The sequence below is a fragment of the Paroedura picta genome, chromosome 5, assembly GCF_049243985.1.
Source record: "Paroedura picta isolate Pp20150507F chromosome 5, Ppicta_v3.0, whole genome shotgun sequence".
Lineage (NCBI taxonomy): Eukaryota > Metazoa > Chordata > Lepidosauria > Squamata > Gekkonidae > Paroedura > Paroedura picta.
In genome coordinates this window covers 96,860,022-96,879,888 of record NC_135373.1, presented here as the reverse complement: position 1 = coordinate 96,879,888, position 19,867 = coordinate 96,860,022, and the positions used below count along the sequence as shown (strand labels likewise).

Here is a 19,867-nt window from a genome sequence, read left to right as displayed (position 1 = left end):
AAGGCAGTTGTTGTCCATGTTAGCTGTAGACAGCATATATGGAACAATCCACATATCTAAGTAGACATATGCAGACTTTTAAATGTTCATGTATAGTACAGGTGGGAGAACAGGTGAGAATGAGAACTGGATCCTATTTGTAAAATGACAAGACAATTCCAGAAGTGTATCCTTGTCAGTCTTTGGCAACAGAATTAACAGAAGTCCACAATGCCAGTGGTTCATATGAGGAATATGCTTTGTACAAGGCTTTTGTAGATAAAATGGGTTTCCCATCTTACTAGAGAATTCTACATTTAAGATTTCCTTTTATGTCCCCACAGAGCAATTTATTGTAGGAATGTGTACTACTACACTTCCATTTCACTTTTAAATGGCACTAGGCAACAGTGGCTACATTTTCTGAAAATCATTTGCTCCATGTTACTTTTATTTGATATTACAGAACAAGATGTTTCTGGATCATAGTAATGCGATTCTCAGTTTATTGCTTTTGAGGCTGTATAAAACGGGTGTGGAGAAAGTCCACTGATGAGCCACCAACCTATGTGCAGTGAACCACTTTGTACTTCCTGTTTGCTGGGGTTCTGGTAACAAGTGCTGGAGTTGGTGAACTTCTGTCTCATCCAGCATGGAATTTATTTTATGAAGCAAAATTACATATTTGGGATCACCGAACATATCTTAGTTGTGCCTTAACTGTCAGGGGAGTCTGAGTACATCTTACTTTGTACATTCGGTGGACCACATAAATGTTAGTAATAGATCAGCTTACACAAGATTGAAGTCATTCCATTCGTTATGCCCACCTATTTCAGCAATGCTTTTGTGTAACTGAAGTAAATTGAAGATTTAAAATGTAAGCCCATTACCCATTTTCCTTTCTTTCCCTTTAAAAAAAATTTGACTTGCATCCTCAAAGTTTTAAAATGCAAATTACAAGCATAAATCCAGATAAATTAATTTGCATGCAAAAATAAATGTTGATGAAATGCTTCAGCGTTAAGTATTCAAAAAAGCCAAGAAATGCAAAATGGATGTTTCTCATAATAACTTACCTCATCTGCATTGCATATGTGGGAGCCAGATTTACCATCAGATATATTCATTCAACTCTTATTGAAAGTCAGCTGGAGTTGTGGCAAATAGGACTGCATTAATAAGCATAACTAATAGCCTCTCTGCACTAGGTTCAAGTTAGGTGTATGCAAACGTGCAATGGAAAACATCAAGTTCAAGGAACACTTTTTGCCTTGTACTTCACTGCAATGTTGATTCTAGCTATGCAGATCACAATGAATTTGTGCGCATTAACAAATTTTTTTAAAATGATAATTGAATGTTGGAAGGGGCCATATAGGCCTTCTAGCCCAACTCGATGCTCAATGCAGGATCAGAAAAGCATCCGGGACAAGTATCTGTCCACCTGCTGCTTGAAGTCTGTCAGTGAGGGGCGGCTGATTATCTCCATAGGCAGCTGATTCCACTGCTGAACTACTCTGAATTTTTTTGTCCTGATATCTTCTAGCCCAGAGGTAGTCAAACTGCGGCCAGCTAATGCTGGCAGGGGCTCATGGGAAATGTAGTCCATGGACATCTGGAGGGCCGCAGTTTGACTACCCCAATCTAGCCGATATCGTTCTCCATGTAGTTTAAAGCCATTACTGCGGGTCCTATCCTCTGCTGCTGACAGGAACCTTTCCCTGCCCCCCTCTAAGTGACAGCCTTTCAAATATCTAAAGAGAGCAATCATGTTCCCTCTCAACCTCCCCTTCTCCAGGCTGGACATTCCCTAGTCCCTCAGCCGTTCCTCATAGATAAACCTGTAAAGTCACATATGTGAACACAATAATAATAAATATAGATCTGATATTTGTTATACAGTTGGAACCATTGTGAAAATAAGATTTCATTCATGGGAGCGCTCTTGGAAATCTAAAACTAGTCTGAGAAAGATAAATTGATGTCTGTCAAAACAGGCAGCTAAACGTACTGTTGTCTAATTGTGAGGAGCTGTGGGCTTATATCCTCCTTTCATCTATTGTGATGTGAGCTGCAGGATTGGCCTGTAGTCATGGCATCAGAACTCATTTTGTAGGTTTACACTGCATGTGTATTAAGAAAAATTTGATTCGTTTATTCAAGGGGCTGACATTTTTGGAACATTTTGTCTTCCTCTGAGCTCCTCCCACCAGCATTGTATCAAAACTGAAGTGGGTTTGGCAGGAATTGGCTTGCCATCTCCAAGTTGGGAAATACCTGGAGATTTGGAGATCAGAGCCTGAGGAGGACTAGTGAGGGAAGGGAGTTCAATGGGGCATACAGTCCGCCTTCCAGAGGAGCCATTTTCTCCAGGAGATCAGTTGTAATCCCTGGAAATCTCCAGCCACCACCTAGAGATTGACAGCCCCAGGCAAAATGATGGTTTTGGCATCCACTGCATTTTACAGCGGGAGGGGTCAACGGCAGACAGACTAACAACGATGCTTCTGGATTAATAGAAAGCTTTATTGCTAGCAGATCAGGACACCTCCACATTCATAGTTGATTCTGATCAATACATGAAAAGCAAGCACTTTTACTCTCTCCCTTTCCCGCCCAAAGTTGCACATTTTCTCAGGGAGCAGAAACCTCCCTCCCACAGGTGCCAGCCCTGGCTCCTTTCCCAGCGATAGCCGGGCAAGCCTTGGCCTTGGGTGTGTTAGACAGTTACTTTCCTCCAGATAACGTGGCCCAGCAGAAATATTTGCAAAGATTAAATCACAGCACAAAGCAGACAGCTCCGGGTTATACAAAGGCTCTTAAAACAACACACATTGATTCAAGATGGAGTCACAGAGGTCAAATACAAATCATGGCAGAGATCAGGTCATCTGATCCTGACAGGAGGGAATTTGAATCATTCTACCTAGTCTGCTACATCCTGGGGTCTGCAGGCTTTACCACCATAATTTGTGTACTCATTTGTTTCAAGTAGTTAAGATATAATGGTGCTTATAAATTGTTGCAATTCAGTTTTCTTCTCTTTTGTCTCATATTTTCTCAGCTGTTTTTTTGGGGGGGCGGGGTTATCTGAATGAAATTGCAATGTCGCTAACTGGTTTCAGGCTAGAATGTCAAAGCCCTGTTGATGCTCTTGGCACGTGGAGTGGCTGAGTTAGAGACCTGGCCTCTGTTTGGTAGCAGTGGCATTTTGCAGGGCACTCAAGCAGTCCCTTTCCCCCCAACTCAAGCCCAATTGCAAGAATGGGGGGAGGGGAGGAAGGCAGGGACAGGGGTTCCTAAGTGTTTTCAAAACTAAAGTGTGCTAAATTGAAATAGCACTTCCAGTAAATGAGTTTTAAGAAATAACAATGAATCAGAATCTGCATGTGGAAATGATTAATTAATGGAAGGACCAGAGCAGGGCAGAGCTCATGGGCTATGGCTGCGGTTCAGAGACATGCAGCTGCGCATAGAAGATGGGACAGGCACTCTAAAGCTTGTTGTGATTCCAGGCTGCTGCTAAGCCTGATGCTGAGTGGATGAAGGCAGTTGCAAGATTAGCACATGTTGAGTGTCAAGGGGGGGGGGGAGGCCTGATCAGAAAATGTTAAATGTTGGAAATTAAATTAGTGTGGTAGTTACTAATTTTTGTGTGTGGCATACAGGCATTTTATCTCAAGGTAATTCCTGTTATCCTCTACTCCAACTGTATTATTTATTTTCTTTTTATTTTCTTTTTACTTTTCTCTTTAGAAAATCACACAAACACAATACTTACGTACACCTTTTAAAAATGTGTGAAATGCATGCAAAGCCCAACTTCAAAAGAAATTCTGTCTAAACATCCGGAATCAGTTCCTGACAGAGCGGTTTCTCAGTGGAACAGGTTTCCTCAAGAGGTGGTGGGATCTCTATCTTTGGAAATTTTTAAACAGAGGCTGGATAGCCACCTGATGGAGAGCCTGATTCTGTGAAGTTTTAAGGGGGTGTCAAGTTACAGTGATGAGGGTTGTGAGTGTCCTGCATAGTGCAGGGGGTTGGACTAGACGACCCATGAGGCCCCTTCCAATGCTATGATTCTATTCTATCTATGATTGTTTTGCTCTCACGAAAGCAGAATTAGCAATAACTGTAGCTCAGCGTTACTTCTGAACTGATGTAATCATTAGCACCCCTGGTGTAGTTTCCAAACCAGAGATTAAAGCCAGTAGTTAGCTATATCAGATGTATTGCCTCGTGAGGGTAAGCATTAACCAAGGAAGGAATGTGGAGGAGTGTGTGACCTATGGGGTATTCATAGTAGCCAAAAGCTGATACCTTAACTAGGTTTAAGATAAAAGTGTCTATATGTGCATGGTTTTTAAAAATCTTCTTCTAGAAAGACTGCAGCAGTTGTTTGACTGATTGTTCCTGTACTTTGGTCATTTCAGAGCCTGGTGGTCCTTCTTTTACCATTGGCAAAGCTATCTGGTTATTGTGGGGCCTGGTATTCAACAATTCTGTACCAGTACAGAATCCCAAGGGAACAACTAGCAAGATCATGGTGTCTGTGTGGGCCTTCTTTGCTGTCATCTTTTTGGCCAGTTATACTGCCAATTTGGCTGCCTTCATGATCCAGGAAGAATATGTGGACCAGGTGTCTGGGCTGAGCGACAAAAAGGTAACATATCTATAACTCGAAAGGATTGTTTTTTATATAATGGAAGCCTTGTCTTTCCTCCCTAATTTTACTTGCTACAGAGTGAATCCCATCAATAATAAAGCCATAATGTAATGTCTGGATGATAATGTTAATAATGAAAATTGTACAAGCTGTGCTTTTTGTTAATTAGTTTCAAATGGTTTCTCTATTCTTATTTTGATACTCTAGATCCAAGCTTCTCAGAGTATAAGATGTATCTTTCTATAGGGTAGTATCTTATTGAGATCTGAGCAGCACCCAGAGAGCTAGACGTTACCGTGTAAGACTTGGTAAAGGCCAGTTTCCAACCATCTCTCTCTCATATCTCCCTGCATCACATGTGTACTCTGAAACCATATATATCTGAAATAAATAAATAGTTATACTTAAGAGATGCTTGTCTCCATGCTAACCAGTAGAGATATAACCAATATGCACCAGCTGAGGATTTAGGAACAGTGTTGTTAACAATCACTGAGTATCTTTCAAGCCAATTTACAAAATCTTTTAAAATAATCATAAAACAATTACAAAATCAATCAACCAAAGAAACTGCATCTAAAAATAATTAAAATTCTATTAGTTAAGAGGTCAGAGAAACAAAATGGCCCAGGAGGTAAACTAGCTGGTTGAAATACACATTAAACATGCAGCACGAATACCTAAAGCTCATAATACCTCATTTAGTTCATGGCAAATATCTTCGCTATAAAATTGCAAGGATTTCCATAACAAGGAGCCACACACTTAGCTTCTGAAGATATTTAGTACAGGTTCCCCCAACTGAAAAATCTCGCTTGATGGAAAGGTTTATAGGGAAGCAAATGATCCTTCAAATATTCTGATCCCAGACAAAACCAGCACTTGAATTTGGCCCGTAACAAGCATTTATTTATTTATTTATTTTCAAATGTTTAGACCGTCACTCCCAGAACAACCGGCTCGTGGTGGTTTACATAAATGTAAGAACCCCATAAAACAAAAAAACATCCAAATAAAACCCCAAGGTGGTGGTAAAAACACAACAGCAGGAGAACCCACTGGACCAATCCCACCCCGACCCCCATAACCAAGAGTCGCCAATCCTCCAGAGTATAGCCACAAGGCATGTTCCAGCAGATGTTATAGCCTCGCGCAGGGAGGGAGCATTTTTTTCCTAGCCCAGCCTCAACCAAGCGCCTGGTGGAAGAGCTCTGTGGAACATAGGAAGCCATGCTTGGAAATGCATACACAGAGACTACGGATGGAGGGGGAAGGGTTGTTACCAAGCAGAATGGGAGCCTCTCTGCACTCTCTGGGTGCAGGATTGTATCCAGTGCTGTTGCAATATGCATAACATCATGCCTGTGTTGATATCATAACCTCTTGGACTGACAGTTAGACCAGACTGGCAGGCTGCATCATGGGTGAAATCCCTGTAGGACCTTTTAATCAGCAACTGTATGGCCAGCAAGATCACAGTTGTCAGCTATGAAGGGATCACAGATAAACATTTGGCCTTTGCTTTAAGACCGCAGATGTTAAAATATCACAACTGGAGCAAAAATTAAGCAAAAAAAAAAAAATCACCCTGAAGAGATTTGCTAAGATACGGTTGTTTATGCCACTTGTGTGACCAGAAACCCTCATGCCCTTTTGTGAGTTTTCCTGAGTCAAATATTGTTCTGCAAACAGAGTAGTTGACTAGATGGGGGAAAAGTGACATAAAGGCCCAAAGCCACCAACAGAGCAGAAGGCAGAGAGAGGGTATGATCCCAGAACTTTAAACTATACCTTTGACCCTCAATTGGCTGCAGCATTGTCTGTTTTACAGAAAAGAAACTAGTGAGGCTGAACTAAGACCATAAATGAGTTAAGTGCTCAAGCTCATGGTGGCCAAGAAACTTTGAGTGGATTCGGAGAAAATTCATTAGACTCATTTCAAACCAGATTCAGTCCTAGTTATGGGAAGGAAACACCCTGATAGATGTGGTAGGGCAGTATGTCTCTCCGTGTTTTCCTGGAATTCTGGTTTTTTTTTTTGTTATGCTAGTGTTCCTCTAGAGAACCTGGATGAGCTGTGAATGGTGGGCATCATACTTTGGCAGTTCGGCTCCTATCTAGTTGGCAACTTTCAGAAGGTGACTCCTTTTCTCCATGACATTTATGTTTGGAATGGCAATAAACACATAGCAAACCACATCCCAAATACAGCAATACAGATGAATAAAAGCATAGCAGACCTATGATCCCAAGCATAGGACATGGCACCATGCTATTTAACATTTACATGAAATTATTGGGAGAGACCAATCAGGGGTTTGAAGTGAAATGTCACAAATATATAGATGAATTAGCTCTATATATAGATGATATAGATGAACAGCTCTATTCTGTTTTGTTTTTTTTCTGAGAAATGAGTCAGGTTGATCTGACAAGGCCCTGCACAAATGTTTGGAGAAGATGAGGGGACAGAAGAGCAATAAAGGTGGCACATAACACCTTTTATCAGTTTTGTTTGATAATAGTATCTTCAGCCACTCCTGACAAGATGTGATTTGGCCATCAGTTATTCAACATCCTAGTTAGGTTAGTGCTCTATAGGGGGATGCATTTGAAGATTTTTTGGAAACTTCAGTTCAACTGCTTGATTGTTGTTAGAGACAAATAGAGTGATCATATCTGCCACTCTATTGAAAGATCTGTACTATCTCTCTATAATTTATCTTTAAGGATTTGAATGACTTGTTACTAGGTTCCCTGAAGTCAAGCTGATCAGTTAAAGGCCTAATCTCAAGCATCATTCCTAGAACCCCTGCCCACAGAGACGGGACAGGCTTTCTCAGGGGTGGCACCTTTTCTATGGAATGTTTGTTCTGTATTTGCACTATGAACCACTCTGAGCTGCAAAGGAGGGCAGCGTATAAATAAATAAAGGAAGGAAGGAAGGAAGGAAGGAAGGAAGGAAGGAAGGAAGGAAGGAAGGAAGGAAGGAAGGAATGTTCCCTCCCTAGAAATGTGCTTGGGATCTACATTAATGACTTTTAGGCAACAGATCAAAATGTTTTTATTCATTCCAGCTTTTAACTGAATCTGTATCCTCTTGTCTTATTTTCTCACTACTTTTATGCAGTTGCTTTTATATTTGCTCTTATGTTGATTTTAGTTATATTTTAGTTTTAAAATATTGTTGATATCTATTGTTTTCATTTATTGAACTTTTATTTAATTGATTATACAATTAATTATTTATTTGAATTTTATACCAGTCTCCCAGTGGGAGAGTTCAGGGAGGTTCACAGCATTCTATGTAACACAATGGTTAAAATACAGTAGATTAATTAGCTAAAAATATATAATTAATTTAAGATTTTCAGTGCAGTATCAATGCAAGAACCAGTTTTCAGGTGCTGGTGATTTTCTCCTAGGCTAGGTTACAATCTGGAGGTAAATAAGTAAGTAAGTAGATAGTGAGTAGGTAGGTGGGGCCTTGGTAGATGTTAGCTTTGGCCACAACCAAAGGCTTGGTGGAAGAGCTCCATCTTACAGGCCCTGTGAAACTGTTCCAGCTCTGGTAGGGCCTGGATATGTTCTGGGAGATTGTTCCACCAGGCAGGGGCCAATACGGTAAATGTCCTGGCCCTAGCTTGAGTCCAGATATTCCGCTTGGGGCTAGGGGACTACCAAATGAATGGTGTTAGCAGAGCACAGCACTCTTTGGAGTGTTATAGTGCTATAGAGAGAGATACACAGGACCCAGACCATGAATGGCTTTATAAGTGAGTACCAGTACCTTAAATTTGACTCGGAATTCAACTGGTAACCAGTGCAGCTGTCAGAACACAGGTCAAATGTGTGCACTCCAAGGTGTAGTCGTAAGGACCCTGGCCTCTGCATTCTGGATCAGTTGCAGTTTCTCAACCAGGGACAAGAGTAGGCCCGAATACAGTGAGTTATAGAAGTCCAGTCTAGAGGTGACCATCACATGGATGGCTGTGGCTAGATCTTCCAGGGCCAAGTAAGGCGCTAATACTTTGGCTTGGCAAAGATGAAAGAATGCTAGCTGTGCTACTCTCAAGACCTATGCCTTCATAGATAAGATTATTAATTTTTGTTTTGTTTTATGTCATTAACTGCCTTGGGCAGACCCTGAAAAGTGCAGAAAGCAGGGGCTGGGAAGACCTCTACCTGTTTTAGACTCTGGAGACCCACTGCCAGCCAGGAGAGACAATACTTGCCACATGGTACAATTGTCTATCTCAGTATAGACCAGTAAACCAGTCTAGTCCTTTTTCCACAAAACCTCAATTTTCTACCAAATAGGCAAGGTTTGAGCCAAAGGAAGCCATGTATATTAACACAGGTGCTATCCACAGCAGATACCCATGTTATTGAGCCAGTTTGACTCCATTATTCTTGCCCCAAGAAAAATGAGGCTTCTTGGGGATTTGGGGGCATAATCTGTCTGGGCAGGCAGTGAATGACAACCATGAAGCCCATTTGTTCATCTACATGAAACATTGGAGCCTAAGAACATCCAACCAATATAACTGGCAAACAAACAACAACAACAAATCAAAACCCCAGTGTTTCTGTCCTTATGAAGGCCGTTTGATATACTGTCTCTAGAGCTGCTCTTCTCTTAACCAGCATCTGAAAAAATTGGTATGGAAAGTTGTATCCCAATGGGACTGGTCTTCAACAGACTGCTCCATTCAGCCTTCTGTGTCACTGATGAAAGCAGTCTTGTTGGGAGCAGCATGAGTGGATTGGATCGATACATTTATTCTCTGAAAGGTAAACATGTGAACTGCAGTGCTGCTAAAGGATGGCCTTCTTTTTTTATCTAGAAATATGTTAGTGTTCATTTATTTGATAGTGGCCAGCTCTAACATTATGCTCTGATTTAAGATAATGCAAGTAAAGATGAGTTGGCCAAAGCTTTTGGGAAGCACAGATATGGTATGTGTCAGGAGCCATGCTGGATCCCCTCCCTTGTCGCAGTGTGGGGAGGAGCATAGTTTGCTGCAGATGGCTTGAATTTTGAGACTGCCTTCCCTGTACATGCAATGTTGGGGGCCTGGCAGATTAAAGATGTTACACATAATAGACACAAACTTGCACACATCTCTATTGTACTAATCTGTTGAAAATTCCTGAGTATGTAAAACAAATTTATTGCATTTCATAGTACTGTACTGTAGTTCCACACACTCGTTAATTGTTCAATGTGATCAATTTAAGACTTATTTTACAAGATAGTGATTTTAAAATCTACTGCACATGTTAATAGGCCCCAAAATCTGAGACTGACAGTACAATCCAAAGCAGAGTTCTACGTCAGCTGAATCAGTTCTAAATTCTTAATCCATTGAAGCAACCCCAACTACCCTTCTAAAGCTAGAGAAGTCAATGGACTTAAAGTGAGGTGGCTTTGCTTATCATTGCACTGGTAATCTGGCAAAGCACAATCTTACCTTAAATATTTGTACAACATCGTTTCAAATCAGTAAGTTTTTAATTAAAGATGAATGCCTTCTCAGAGGGGGGATAAATGATCCTGAGAATACTTTCTGGAAAGTCAGTGTCTTTAAAATCAATGGCATGTGCTTTTAAGTGAATATGTTCAGGACTGATGAGGTGACAGGCAGCACAATCCCATTTTCAAACACTGGGGAATGTTTGAGCTATTGCAAGGCATGGATCTTCCTCACCTATAAACTTTTAAGGATCACAGTTGTCTCTGTCTGAAGTTTTTCCTAGAATTCTCCACTGCATCTGGATATCTAAATCTGCTAAAATTTGGCACTATAAAGAGAGGGGAGTGCTGTAGTTGTTAGAAGTAGAGAACAGACCTGACTTGTCCAAGTTTGCACATGAGGCCCGTGATAGGGTGAGGAGATGGCAACCCTAGATTAATCAGGGAGTATTCAGACTTGGTCTTTTTAAATTTTAATTTTCCTGCACTCTTCAATAGAAGCTACTTTGCTAGAAGAAAATAGGCTGATTAGTTCTAAAGCTATGAATGTTTAAAGACATTAGTGTGTGATATATTTCTGCCTTCTGTGTTTTTTTTCTCCGCTCTTTAAATCTCTGCTCAAAGTAGAACAGCTTAAAACACTGGTGTGACTGTGATGTGCTTTAGCTTTAACTCATTTCTCATAGGATCCTCTCTTTTCCACTACGCTGCAGGGATTAATGGTGGTAAAAACTTGTAATGGGACTCTTCAGGATTAGTGGGAGTACAAATGTGTTTTCTCCAGCACCTTAAGCAGATAAGGCTCAGAGACATGCACAGAGTTGACATGCTGACTTTTTGGCTTGCTTCACTCCTGGTGGGAGTGAGTGGAAATTTGGCAATAGGCTCTGCTACGTGTGTTATAAGATGATGGAGAATTCTTCACACAGGATTGAGAGTTTGACTATTAAGATACTGCTTCCAGTAACTTTTCCTTGCCTCTTCCCTTACAGTAATGTCACAGGATACTTCTGGTAGTTATGGAAACCAACAAGCAGAATATATAGGCCCTTCCCTGGCTGCCTCCCCAGTAATGAATGTTCAGTGAAATACTGCCTCAGAATTTTAAATTTTCATTCCTGTATCATGACTACATATGTGCATGTCATCAAGTCAAAACGTATGGCAACGCCAGTAAGGGGCTTTCAAGGCAAGTGAGGTGGTTTGCCATTGGCATCCTCTGCAGAGTCTTCCTTCCTAGTCTCCTGTCCAAGTACTGACCCTGCTTAGCTTTTAAGGTCTGATGAGATAGAGCTATATCAAGCTGTCTTCCGTCCCCATCATGACTAATAGCCCTTAATAGATTGTTCTACACTTGTTAAATCCCCTCTTAAAGCCATCTAAACCAGTGGCTATCAGCACAACTTGTGCCAGCAAATTCCATAATTATATATATATATGGAGATCTTAAGTTTCAGCATTTTATCTAGCAGTCTAAATATTTTCTTCCAGAATCTCATGACTGTATTTCGTAATATTAGTGGTGTGGATATGTACTTGGAAACCTATGTAAATGGCACAAAACACCTGCAGTTTTCTCTCTTGGCAAGCAAACTATTATGTAGTCAGGATGTTCTTAACAAAACCTTCTCTCTTTTTTCCCAATACTTGAATCTCTCTCTACCTACTCCAGCAAAATGCAAGATGATATCCGTTAACTGAGACATATATCTCTTAGAGGGCTCATTTCCCTGTTTTTCAATGACCCTCTTTTGCTCTAAGACTGTGATACTCACTGTGGCTCTTTGATGTTCCACCTGGGCTTCTCATTCCCCAGTGTTGCACCTGCCCCATGTTTCAGGAATGTGGACAGGGTCATTGCCTAGTAGGATTTATGGCTGGCAGATGATTACTTCCTTGAAACAGCTGCTACTGGAGGATGGGTAAGATGTGAGCCTCATGTCAGGGATGGAAATAATGAGCCCATCCTCTCTAAAAATAAACCCAACCCTACTCCTCAGCCCCTGTGCCACTGTTGTAACACCCAGGCAGCTGCCAGGAAGACAATAATCCAGTCACAGATTAAAACCACCACCACAGCAGCCACACAGAAAAAGAGCAAATTGCCCACAGTGTGTTTGTGTGTGTGTGGGGGGGGGGGTTACTTGACTTGGAATCTCCCTTCAGAACATTTATAGTTTGTCCTAAGCAGGTTGCTGCACTGAGAGGACTGAATGCTCTTTACTTCCCTTTCTGGGTTCTTCTGTCCCCAGAAAGTGACAGATCAGGCTCCTGTGGCTGCTGGCTAGATCCAAGTGGGGACACAAGGATGTGCAGAAAACAAGGCAGGTGTGTTGCCCATCCTTCCCCTGCATAGCCCAGATAAATAGTCATGTGGCTCTTATTGTTGATGGTAATGGAGAATGCTTCTCTCTGTGAGCTGTGGACTGAGTACCACTGCTCTAAAGCCTTCAGTTTGTGGCACAGCATCTGAGATGTCAGGTTAAGGGTAAGGTTCGTTTACCATATCCTTGAAAGTCTGTGCACTGCCCTGCCTCTTTCAGCTCTTTGAGGTCAGCTAATCTGCCTCAAAGGGAGTCTTTTTCCTGGAGTCATTCCACTGAACACGCAGTTTCTGATCAGAGGGGACATGCATAATTTGCTCATCCTCTTTTCATACTTCTGATGTAATATTCAAAGGCTGAATTTGAATATATTTCTATATAATAGAGCTGGATATGTTCTATTTTTCTGTTGCTTGGCATGCAGAAGGTCCTAGATTCAATCCCCAGTTAAAAGATCTAGTAGTAGGTGATGTGAAAGACCTCTGTCTGAAACGCTGGAGACCATAATGACTTGGATGTTCCAAGGGTCTGAGTTCATGATTGTGGTGAGACTTCTGTTCAGTGCTCATCATTAACATTTTAAACCTATGTGTTGTCTCCAGAAATTAATCACATGACTGCATACATGTGAGAACAGTTTTCTGCAATTAATCAGCTGGACCTTTACCACATGGGAAATTCTGTGCCGAGCTGCCTCCTTGCGTTTGAGCCGGGACAGGTTCCTGCTTCTGCACGGGGGAGCATTAGGCCCATTGCATCTTATCTGTCCTGGATTTGTGATCCCACATGGGAGCCAGGGTGGTGAGGTTCTGCTGCGCTGCAAGGGCAATGGGGAAATGTTTTGTTTTTTATTTTTAAGAATATATTCTTGACAACAATTCCGTGCACCCAGGAGTAGACACTAAAAAGTTGTAAGTTGATGAACCCAGCAAAAGCTGTATGTTAATTATAAGTAGTTCTAAGTCTCATTACTGAACCTCCTTATTTGAGAGCCAACTTGGTTGCAGTGGTTAAGAATGTCAGCCTCTAATCTGGAGAACTGGGTTTGATTCCCCCCTCCTCCTCCACATGCAGCCAGCTGGGTGACCTTGCACACATTCCAGTTCCTTTCAGAACTCTCTCAGCCCCACATACCTCACAGAGTTTCTGTTGTGGGAAGAGGAAGGGAAGGCGATTGTAAGCCACTGAGATTCCTTTGGGTAGTAAAAAGCAGAGTACAAAAAGCCAGTTCTTCTCTCTTCTTATTTCTCCTGTCCCTTGTAGTGATCAAAGTTTATTTTTATTCCTATTTCTCTGATGTCTTGTAATAACTGCATTTAGAAGGTTGATTGGTTGCAATCTGTCAGTAAAAGACTGTGACAACCCTGGCCACACTATACAGAATGGTACCTCTTCTTAAAAGGCCTTTAAAGCCCTATCCTTTACAGCTCCTTACTTCATGAAGGTCCAAAACTCAGTCCCACAGCACTTAATATCAATTATTTTTAAAAATTGTATATTGCATGAAAAACCTAATTGTTCGTTGTGTTTTCCGTATACCTTTCTTGCAGTGATCCAATGACAGATTTTTGGATTTTTGAAGTGTCTGAAGGACCTTTTCTGCACCAGGAATTTGCCCTGACTCATCCAGTGGCAGGGCAAATTCCCGGTTCTGCATGACATCAGGGTGACCCAGGGCCATCCCAAGCCTGGCCCAATTCAGGCCCTCATTTGCCCACAGCAAATAAACATGGATAGGCAGGGGGCCTGTTAGGATAGGGCTTTCCAGAAGGGAAGAGTTGGGCCATCCTGGCCCGGCTCCTCACCCCCTTCACCTGATGTATGGTATTCTTGAAGGGACCAAAAAATGCACCAGTTGGCTCCACCACACTGGGGCATCTAAATATTTTTTTAAGAACACATTACGTAATACTACATTCTTGAGGTGAATGTTGTCTTTCTCTCAACCTCACCGTGTAAATGTGAGCTCCTCCCCTAACTTTCCAGATTCCCTCAGAAACTGGGCCCTGTGACATCTTCAGTCTATTTTTAACATATTCAGTCTCCTAGCCTATTTTATTTATTATTTACATTTGTCATAAAAGACTGACTTCCAAAGTGTTCTAAAAAAAGGTTTACCAGCCTATCCTTCTGCACACACACACAGCCTCACTCCAGAGCTAGGAGTGTAACAGCTTTTTCTGTCACACTCTTCCTACCCATTAGGCTTCCTCAGCCATTCAGGAGCCCTGACTGGTTGTTAGCTGCTCTACATACACACCAAACAGGTATGCAGGAGATGTGTGATTGAGGAAAGGGACAGGACCTCTGTGCATCCATCACTGGAGCCTATATGGGCTCTTAGTCTACATAAATAATTTACCCTTATTCACAGGGTATCTCTTAATTATCTTGACAATGGCTTTGAAACTTATTCTTCACTTTCTGTAGATGTTTCAGAACATTGCTATTTCAGACAGGAAGACAAGTCTATACAAATAGTAGTTCTAGTCTCGTAGGCCACCTCTTACATTTTTATGCAGCACCATTGTGATGTTTGAAGTTATGGTGTAACCTAGCAACATGGTTCCTATTGAGTCTCTATAGTAACTTGGATGTAACATGCTGTTCTGATCAGAGATCCAACAATCAGAGAACAGGCTGTATAGCTCTAAATTAGTAGGCATTCTAGTGACTATGGAGATGACATAGATTTAGTTTGTGATTAGAGGCTCAGGAAAAGTATTGCAGGGCTATTATATGTGTGATGGAAGGTTCATCTGCCAATTGGAGTCTTCCTTTGATTTCTCAAGAACAACTATTTCTAAATGTATTAATTTTTATTCCCTCTCAGAATTGCCTGAATTATTTCTGTACTTTTGGACAACTCGGTGACATCAGCACTTTTTTTGATGACTCTTCTGTGACAACATTATGAAACGCAAGTGACACAGAATGTCTAGGTGCCAAGACTATTGCAAAAAAAAAAACCACGTTTATCTTTGGAGGTTTAAACTGAGCAAAAGCTCCATTTTAAATTTTTAAAAGTTTTTCTGTTTCTTGTTATAGAACAGGCAGAAGGGGGGAAGTCGAGTCAATTGCTTTCCAACTGCACTTTGGCCACTGTTTTAGAAATGCTAACAGGTCTAAGAAGAGAAAATGGGATGGTCCTGTTTCCCATACCTTCAGCTAGATGGTTGCTATCTAAAAAGAACAGACATTTGGAGGAAGTAAGTGCTAGAAAGACTTCAGGAAAAATCTCCTGGAGACTTCAGGAAATCTGCTTTGACCTGGCCTGACCTGGTCAATGGGAGAAGGATGAGAAATGAAAAAAAAATCTCATTGGTTCAAGGAGAAGGCTGTTTTGTGTTGATTCCATAGAATCACAGTTAACTATTCTCTGGGGTCTGTTGGAAACAGCCATTGCCATGTGCTGGTCTGCATTCCTGAAAGAGGCTTCGAAGTAATGGAAACCAAATCAAGCATCTACAGCTTTCTAAGTCAAGGAGCCTTCCTTATATTTAAGGTCTGCTGGGCCATGTTTGGGTGGGATGGAAGATAGAGGAATTGTGTTTTACTCTTTATTTTTTAACTCCTTGCTCAAACTATTGTGTGCTGAGAATCTTCTTGTGAGCATTTTCTTTTAAATAAATACTTTATAACTTTTGTTACTGGTGGTGGTAGTGTGTGTGTGGGGGGGGGGGGGTTGTAGTACATAGACATCCACCATCTTGAAATGCTGTAGGTAGCTTATAGGTAGCTATCAGTATATGTTAGGACTGAACTAGATGAGTTGTCCCCAAGCTGCCTTGGGGACATGCCATCATTCCGTAGCAGTGAATTCCCACCTGAAAACTTCTTTTAACAGCACCACAAGGGCTCGGTTTTGGCCAAGACTATTGAAACGTGTATGTGTGTGTGGGGGGGGTGCCTTCTTGTGCCATTCTTCCAATTCAAAATGGTGCCGAACCATACGGGCAAATACTGATCTGGTGCCATTGTGCATTGGCAAAAGGTTATGGGGGAATGGCAGAAATCCCTTCTCTTCCTAACCCTAACCAGAATCAGGTCCCTGCAATGTTGTTAAAAGAAGTTCCCCAGTGGAAACTTACTGCTACAAAATGGTGGTTTGTCTCTGGGACCACCATCTTAACTGTTTTGACTCAGTGTTTCCCCAGTGCACAAATAGTGGCCCCTAAAATCAATTCAGATCAGCAAGATGGCATGGAGAGGAGGCATAAGACCTTTCTTCCCACACATCATGCTGAAAATTAAGTTCTGAGCACAGAACTCCCAGATGACATCAGGCATAAAGTCTTCATGTCAATCAAACAGGGGACATAAGACTTCAAAATGTGTGAATTTGATCTAAGTCACCCAAGTGATGTTGGTAGTTGGCATAGCATCAGCATCTCCTGTTTTATTTATCTGCACTTCTGCTTTGCTGCTAAAGCAGTGGTGTAGGAATGGGAGAATTTCCAGAACAGATGAGCCCTTTTGGTGCAGACATTTCACTGATCCCTTGCATGTTCCTGCCAGTTCACTTTTTAGAGTGAGCTCAGTTTAGATTTAGTGCCAGCCGTGCAGTCTCTGTGATTGGCTTTGCATTACAAATGCTGAGAAAAAGGTGTGGGCTTCTTCAGAAGCTGGTCTTGTGAGTGATGGAAGTTAACAAAGAAAGAAAGCTATATGCTATATAGCTGTGGACTAAGTCTCTGTGTGCATTGGTTCTCTTTGTCAATGAGGATTATTATTCTCCAAAGATAGATTCAAGTGAGTAACCATGTTGGTCTGAAGTAGCAGGCCATCTAGTCCAACCCCCTACACAATGCAGGATCAGCCCATAGCAAACAGGTTAAGAATCTGTCCAGCTGCTGCTTAATGACCACCATTGAGGGGGAGATCACCATCTCCTTAAGCAGCTGATTCCACTGCTGAACTATTATGACTGTGAATCTCCCCCCCCCCCCGATATCTAGCTGATACTAGCCCGTACGGCAGGTCGCATCCCCTGCTGCTCACAGAAACCTTTCCCTGTCCTCCTCTAAATGACAACCTTTCAAATACTTAAAGAGAGCAATCATGTCCCCTCTCAATCTCTTCTAATCCAGGCTGAACATTCCCAAGTCTCTCAGCCTCATAACTCTCCTCTGCATGCTGTCTTGTCCACCATCTTGAACATTTAAGACCAACAAAGTTTTTATTCAAAGTGTAAGCCTTCATGTGCATAATGCAGTTTGTCAGACACAATGAATTGGAAATTACAGAATCATATATAAGCAAAGAGTGTGGCATGGATTAATCTACAGCATAATGAAGATGTTTACCAGATACAAGGGCCTTATATAACAGGTTACCTTTATAAGGTCATCATTTGTTTGTGTTCAGCTCTGAGGGGAAACATAGTAAGGGAAATAAAAATGTCAAGATTACAGATTAATGGACAGATGCACTCCCAGGGGCTTTTTGCACGCCTTCAAAATCGCACAATGGTTGCCAATTGGAAACGCTATTGATTTGCCATAACGCACGACGTCGTAGACAATCTGCCACACACCTGAAACCAATCTGCAAAAAGCGCTTCCTTGTAGCGCTTTCAGGGGAATCCCAAAAAGTGGATTCACCCTCCGGAAAGCGCTACACTCTTGCAACCAATCTGCAACACTAGCGAAAAAGACCTGTGCGTTAACATTGTTGCAGTTTCTTCAAAGTCCCTCCTCCTGAGCCTGTCCTCCAAACTTCCGGCGAAGCGATCGCCATTTTTTTTTCTCCGAGCGAGCGGGGATAAACGCACCAGCTAGCCTCTTTCTGTTTAGAGGCTTCCCTGGCTTCAGTCCTTCACCTTTAGTCACTAATCACAAACCACAGAAAAGCCCGTTTGCTGAAATAAAGTCCCTTTATTTTTTACACATTAATTCAGCCGAAAATCGGGCCCGTGAGAGGGGGGGGGGTTTCACTCGAGGCAGCGTGGCAACGATCATATGATCAAACGACAGCTCACATTAGGCAGCTGGATGGGTCTCTCCGTTGCAACGAATCTACACAGATTCGTTACAATGGGTCTGTTTTTTTTAAAAAAAAAAACCTTTCTTAAAGGGAAAGGGGCTGTTTGGGAGCATGCTAACGGCTGCCCATTGGCTGCTTGACGGCCAGGGGCGGGACGAGCTTGGCAATAGTGCTTCCTTTCTAGCGATTTCTGCCGAGACCGGAAGCTGTGGGAAACGCTACAAAACGCAACTGGATTCCACTACAAAGGCAGGTATGCATAACGACGAATTCCACTATTTTAAATGGCGATTTTTCATTCAGTGACCAATTTGCAACAAAGATCCCGGTGCGTAAAGCCCCCCAGTTCTGGAATCTGAGAGTAATTAAAAGAGAAACGGATGAAATGGGAATTACCAGTCCATACTTCTAGGTAATCTGTCAAAATTGGGGATAAATAGGCAAAGCCATGAACAGACAAGACTGGTTCTCCTAACCTATTTGTGTGTATATATCTATATCTATATCTGTTTCTATCTCTCTCTCTCTCTCTTCAGATCCTGGTTTCTGTTTTTACAAAAGCCTCTTTCAGGGTTACTTTGACCTCCCAGTCCACCCTTGCTCCTTATTGGGCAGCTAGCAGGCAACTTGCTGCCATGCAATTTGCAGTACTTTCTGAGGTGTGGTGGTGGCTACTGGATGAAGAAGGCTATACAACCCACTTTAACCTAATGAGGGCTCCCACCCAACCTACACAACTTGGCTGAGCCTGGCAGGCACAGCCCCACAACTCACCAACTTGCTTCTGCATGACTTTTGCAACTTGGCTGGACTTTTCTGATGGAAAATCTGCCAGGGGAAGTAAATGAGGGAAAGCTGATAGCCAGTGTGATGCAGTACTTAGTGTGTCAGACTAGGGCTTGAGAGATCCAGGATCAAATCTTCAGTCAGCCATGCAACCTACTGCGTGACCTGGGGCTAGTCAGTCTCTTTCAGCCTAATCGACTTCACAGGGAGGAAAGAATGATGTAAACTCCCTTGGGTCTCTATTGAAGGGAATTGTAAATAAATAAATATAAATATAAATAAATAATAAATGAAGTTGAAAACTGGGTTGAGGCAGAAAAATGAAAGGTTGGTAAGCTGGAAGGAAAGAAGGAAGTAGGGGAGAAGATATGGGGCTGCCAGGAGGAAAGAAAGAGGAAATAGTGCGGGCTGTGAGTTGGTAGCTAAACAGTATAGCCCCTGGTTATTAATTGTTTGGGAGACCTCCAAGGAAGTGTAGTGACACAGAAGCAGCCAGTGGCAAATCACCTCTGAATGTCTCTTGCCTTGAAAACCTCACACAATCTCTGTAATTTAGCTATGACTTGACAGCCAAAAGAAAAAGGGAGAGGGGAAATACAGATGAAAATGAAGTTACCCCTGTAAGACCTTCTGGGTTTCCCACTTGTA

At 41.9% G+C, this 19,867-nt stretch overlaps 1 protein-coding gene across 6 annotated transcripts in view; it reads left to right on the top strand.

Annotated features, from left to right (window-relative positions):
• Positions 1-19,867, top strand: part of GRIN2B (glutamate ionotropic receptor NMDA type subunit 2B) — a 339,667-nt gene that overhangs the window by 267,159 nt on the left and 52,641 nt on the right. For all 6 annotated transcript variants that reach the window (XR_013231308.1, XM_077339269.1, XM_077339266.1 and 3 more), the window contains exon 9: positions 4,416-4,645. Coding sequence is in view for 5 of the 6 variants with exons in the window: in XM_077339269.1 (XP_077195384.1) it covers positions 4,416-4,645 (230 nt within the window). In the remaining variant the exon portion in view is untranslated. The remainder of the gene's footprint in view (positions 1-4,415; positions 4,646-19,867) is intronic.